Genomic DNA, 5394 nt, shown 5'->3' on the forward strand with positions numbered 1-5394 from the left:
TAAATTTACTTAGGAGATGAAGTGATCAAGAAGGTAAGAAAGCTAAGAGCTACTAAGAAAAGGGATCATCATAAGAAGGTAGATGGCCAATGGGATATTTTAGTGATAAAGAAACATATACCGTCATTAAACAAAAAGGATTGTATCTATACATTTGTGCCAAGCCTAGCTAGAGCTATTTAAAACTCAAAGGGCGCAATCAAATAGGATGTTGGCCAGGAAGCTGCTAAAGCACATTGAGATATAGCAACCATACACAAAATACATACAAACCTTATTCAATTGCTTCAAATTTGTACATACAAGCATACACAAAATATGCTAATTTGATTGATTTGAATTTTTGCTTGCCTTACGTATATATTTTGAGTTGTGGTGCATGTACATGCTTATATGGGCTTCAAAATACGAGCAATTTCATCCTAAAGATATGCCACCGAAGGGGAAGAAGTGAGCAACTACAAGAGGTAAATCTAAAAGTCATCGATGGATTGATATCTGTCATATGTTTATTTATGACTAGTACTCAACTCGCGCGTTGTTGCGGTATGTAAAAGACACTAAGGGTCAAATTAGGAATGGAAGCCGGAATACAAGGGTCAAATCAGGAATAGAAGCCAAAATACAAAGGATCAAATCAAAGGGATTTTTTCCTCTTATTTTTTCTCTCAGAAAGAGAGGAGAGAGAAGAGTGGTTGAAGAAGGTTAAGAGAAGCGAGAAAAGAGAGAGAATGGAGAGAGAGAGAGAGAGAGAGAGGAGAAAGGAGAAAAACAGGAGAGAGAAAGAAGAGTGTAGTGAGCAAGGTTGGGCGGGCTGAGAGAAGGGAGGATGAGGGGAGAAGAGAGAGGACAAGGGTAATAGATGACATAGAGAGAATGGATGTCAAAAAAAGATCACTCTAAAAAACATGCTTTAAATCCATCCCCGAGAAGGCACTTCTCCCTCACGAGCATGAGTGAAGCTCATTCACGAACATGAATGTTATCCACACACAAGTGCAATACTTGGCATGCATACAATGATTCTAAATTTAAGACTCGATGAATTTCATCGTTGGTAAAACAAGGAAAATTAAATGAAGTGAAATATGCAATTTGAAATAAACTCCATAGCCATTGCTAAATACCAATACTACATTGAAAAATGCAAAAATAAAAATAAAAATGGTGAGGTTTAGAGGTTTCTCACCTTTGATGAAGGACAATGAAAGCACAATTTTCATATGCCTTAAAATTATTCTAGTATCTAGCTACCTTTAAAAGAAATCTTATGAAAGACCAAAGATAAATATTACACCAATCAAAAGTAATATTTGAATTATCTAAGTATGATATGATGTATTTGCATGACATCATTTTTAAGTCTTGATTCAAAGCGTTAGGTGTAAGTTACATATATATTAAGTCAAAACAATAATAAATACTTAAGGCAATGTATAAAATGAGAAGATTTTATGTATTCGGTGGATGTTTCACAATAGATGAAGTCACAAAAGTAATAAATACTCAAAACAATGCAAAGGATGAGGTTAAAGGTCTTATTGCCTTGCCAAACAAGACAAGGAAGAGTAGTAAGCAAAGAAGCTTTTAAATAACTAAATACATCATTTTCTCTAGATTCCCACACTATAATACCCATCTACTTTTAAGAAACAAGTGCAATGCAACAAAAGACCAAAATAAGGCAAGAGAATGCATCTTAAAAGTCACTTGGCGACATTGCACAAGTAAGGCTTGTTAACTTGGACTCAAATTGTAGGGACAAAGGTTACAAATATTACTCAAAAAAATGATAGTGAATTTCAAAAGAATTCAAAGAATGAATTGAAAGCCTCATAGCCTTAAGCTTCATAGTTTTTCTCTCTACTTCAAAGGGGGGAGAGAGAGGGAGAGGGATGAGGAAGTTTCAAAAGTTTAATGTGGGTTCTGGGTGAGGGTTATTTTAATGTGGGCGGGGGGAGTAGAGAGATAAACATGGATGAGGATCTTTTTGTATTTGGGGGGGGGGGGGTGAAAATAACCATAGAAGGATGTGGTGTGTTTTTTTTTGGGGAGGGGGGGCGGGGGGACACTAGAGGAGGTTAGAGAGAAGCATAGAAGAGGAGGGAGAGGATTATGAAGAGGAGGGGGGAGGAGAAGAGGGTAAGATGAGGTGGTGTGGGTGAGCTGGATTGTGAATGGGAAGGCGAAGGCGAAGGGGAGGCATTGTCAGCAAAAGAAGAAGAAGAAGGAGGAGCAGTTGAGGAGGTGGACAGGGCAGGAGAAGGGGCAGGTGAGGAGGAAGAGAGGGTGGCGGAGGCGTAAAGGCATTCAGGTGGTGTGACATTGTACCTAGCAAAATCGGTGCAATAGTTATACTCCATCAGAGTATCTTGCACCCATTTCAATCGGCCAAGCTGGGTGGAGTCCAAAGCTTGGTAAGCCGCCTGGTCCCACCACTTCGTGGATGCACACTCGGATGCTGACGTGGTTGCCGTCTGGCTGCACGCGTCTGCGCTGAAGTCCCTGTACGATGCTACGAAAGGGGCGTGCGTCCAGTTGATTTTCATCCGACCGCCCTCCGTCGCCCAGCTGTCGCCGTCCCAGATCGTACCGTACACGTTCATGGATTGGTTGTGCAAGTAAGGCACTCCAGTCTCTGCCTCTATGTTTGGAAAAACTCTGATGGGCGTGTCGTCCACAAAGAATCTGTGCCACAGCCAACGGTCCAAAAACAAAAACAAAAACCTCAAAATCTACATATATTTTTGCCCACCAAACCTAGTTTTTTTTATTAAAGAAAGCCCAACCTTAATATAGAAAAAAAAAAGAAGTGAGAAGAGATCGCTACCCACAGACAATATTACATTCTGCTTAAACACAAAATTAAGACTATTTGAGAGTTGATCTCTCTCCATTGCACCCGTCAAGGTGAAAAGTATCACCCTTTCACCTAAGGATAAGCACAAATTACCACAATAGTTTTGAGAAGCGACGTGTTGAGAGGGCTTACACAACTTGCTGTTGGTTCCACAGTAAAGTGTAGTTGTGGAAATCAGCGGTGGGATCAAACCACAAGGAAATGCGCTGCTCTCTACCCCCTACTCCACTCGCATACACATTCGTCTGCAATATGAGAGGCTGCCCGGATGCATTTCCCAAAAACTCAAAGTCTAACTCATCGTGCGTTAATCCCAAAGAAGAGAACTGTATCACAAGATTAACTATATGATTAGCTTCATAATGCACGAAATAAACACAATACTAATCACATTACTAAGCAACAACATGAGCTGTAAAGCTTGTTATAGACTCGTTCGTGACATAATAATTGGGAGATGACTATACATATTGAGCTGTATGATTAACCTTAACTCACATAATAGGTTGTCACAGTTCCTGCAGAGTCCCCAGGGACCAGCTTTATCCTCATGTTGAAGTGGCCAAAAAGGTACGCGTCATAGGATTCGAACCCAGAAGCTAGAATAATTTGCAAAACCAAGGAGTTAATCAATCGGAGGCAAGGCTAACCTACGCTTAACTACGCTTAGCAATGTACCAAGGCGAGAACCATATGCAAAAACGAAGAAAGAGTTAAAAGTAAGAGCATGTAATTAAGCAGGCTAATTTGGATTAAACCACAACAACGCAGTAATTTGCTGCAAAAGTTGAACATTTTATACCTGTATTAGCAATGCTTAAATGTTAACCAAACATGCAAGGAGAAGATCAATTACCATTTTTTTTGTCCAGAGCTAGATGAATCTCTTGGCCATCATCAACGTACTGCACATGGTCTGGGGTAGACATGGTATAGAAGAGGGAAGTCAGGTCTGATGAGAGGATGCAAGGAAACAGTGACAGAGAAGCAATGGAGGAGAAGATGAGCAAGGCGAGGTAAGGCATGGCAACGAGGGGCAGGCTTCAAGGCAGGGGTTTTACTGTTGAAAAGGAAGCAAATGCAGTCAGTATACAGAAGAGCCAGCTGGATCTCACTATATTGGCTGTTAATTGAGCAATAAATGGATGTTTAGTGAGCAATGGTAGGGTATTGGATAGCTAGATCTCACTATATTGGGTACTAGGTGAGCAACGGTTGGTGTTGAGTAAGCAATAAATGGGATTGTTAATTGGTGAGCAATGGTGGTGGATCTCACTGTATGATTTGGCTAGTAAGCGAGCAATGGTGGGTGTAAAATAGAGAGGAAGGCTATGGACATACACTGGTAAGGAAACAGCGCATAAGTATGTATACTAACGGGTCTCACAGTGAGCTCAAAAACAGGGTTTATGGTGTCGAGTATAAGAAGAGAAGGCCCTGATGGAGCAAGGCAAGTGCATATGTGCTACAGAGTTTGTGCACGTTGCTGCCAGTGTGCCTCTGATTTATGCGTTTATTATATTGTGTTTCCACGCTACGAAGCAAGCATGGATGATGGTATTCAGAACACATGCAGGTCCATATCAGAACTGACAGGCTAATAGTAATAGGAGGAGAGAGACACACCGACTTCGCTCCTCTTCTTCTGTACAGTGGAGACTGTGTAGTGACAACAACCCCACCCTCCCCTAAATCACACCATCATCATCATCATCCTTTTCTCGATTTTATCGTCAATTTTTATAAACCCATTCAAATCCCTGGGTGTATCGTTTTTCCACATTGCTCCACACACAATGCATTTATCACAACATAATTTCCCACCTTGCATATATATTTTACGTCTCTCTCTCTCTCTCTCTCTCTAAAAAATAAACAATGCATTCTGTTCAAAACATAATTTTCCACCTTGCATATATATGTATTCTCTCGCTTCTCTTGTTTTCAGTGTATTTCATGTGTTGTTCGCACTTCTAGAGCATCTAAATAATCAAATGATTTAAATTATAATTCGAAATCCAGGCGGTAGAAATCGTGAACTGGTTTACGTAAAAAAGGCATTTTGGTGAGAGAGAGCTCAAGTAGCTCAAGTTAAAGCTATTTTGTAAAGATCTCCCCATTTCTCTAATATAATTCCAGTCTTTTCGCCCAAAAGAAAGGAAAAAAAAGGGGGGCCCGCACTGATTGATAGGAACGGGCCAGAGAGTAGCGCGTTGCTTGTTTATTTTTTGTTTGCATGGCAGGGGGGGTAGCGTGGCCGTGAGCTGTACGCCACCAAAGCTCACTTGACACTGACCCGGCGGTGCCCCCCTCATGTGCCTAGCTGGCACAGTACGTGGCCCACACTCTTACGTAATTGCTACACTCTCTCCCCTTTTCTCCGTCTGACGTGGCACATCTTGCCCCCCATTAAGGCCCAGTTCACAGTGAAGCGGCGGAAAACACACTCAAAAATGAGCAATTCCAGGTGGAAAAGTTAAAAAATGCACACTTTCGCCACCCGAGTGTTCACACAGAGGGCGGAAGGAAGACTC

The 5394-nt window shown here is 41.2% G+C and overlaps 1 protein-coding gene across 1 annotated transcript; it reads right to left on the reverse strand.

Annotated features, from left to right (window-relative positions):
• Positions 1-1736: 1736 nt before the first annotated feature.
• On the reverse strand, positions 1737-4426 carry LOC147625049 (putative xyloglucan endotransglucosylase/hydrolase protein 5). The gene is made up of 4 exons (XM_086818282.1): positions 3717-4426; positions 3359-3459; positions 2993-3186; positions 1737-2688 (listed from the first exon to the last, which is right to left on the reverse strand). Exons 1-4 carry the CDS (start codon positions 3883-3885, stop codon positions 2082-2084), a joined length of 1071 nt encoding a protein of 356 aa, XP_086674408.1. The 5' UTR covers positions 3886-4426; the 3' UTR covers positions 1737-2081.
• Between the last annotated feature and the right edge of the window lie 968 nt (positions 4427-5394).

This window comes from Cibotium barometz, chromosome 24, assembly GCF_041138505.1.
Source record: "Cibotium barometz isolate CiBa-2024 chromosome 24, ASM4113850v1, whole genome shotgun sequence".
NCBI classification, from domain to species: domain Eukaryota; kingdom Viridiplantae; phylum Streptophyta; class Polypodiopsida; order Cyatheales; family Cibotiaceae; genus Cibotium; species Cibotium barometz.

Excerpts from the sequence above, each read along its gene's own strand:
- LOC147625049 (XM_086818282.1), bottom strand. The coding sequence starts at position 3,885 with ATGCCTTACCTCGCCTTGCTCATCTTCTCCTCCATTGCTTCTCTGTCA. Across the intron at positions 3,187-3,358 it reads GAACTGTGACAACCTATTAT|TTCTCTTCTTTGGGATTAAC; the intron begins GTGAGTTAAGGT and ends CTTGTGATACAG. Across the intron at positions 2,689-2,992 it reads TGGAACCAACAGCAAGTTGT|ATTCTTTGTGGACGACACGC; the intron begins GTAAGCCCTCTC and ends GCTGTGGCACAG.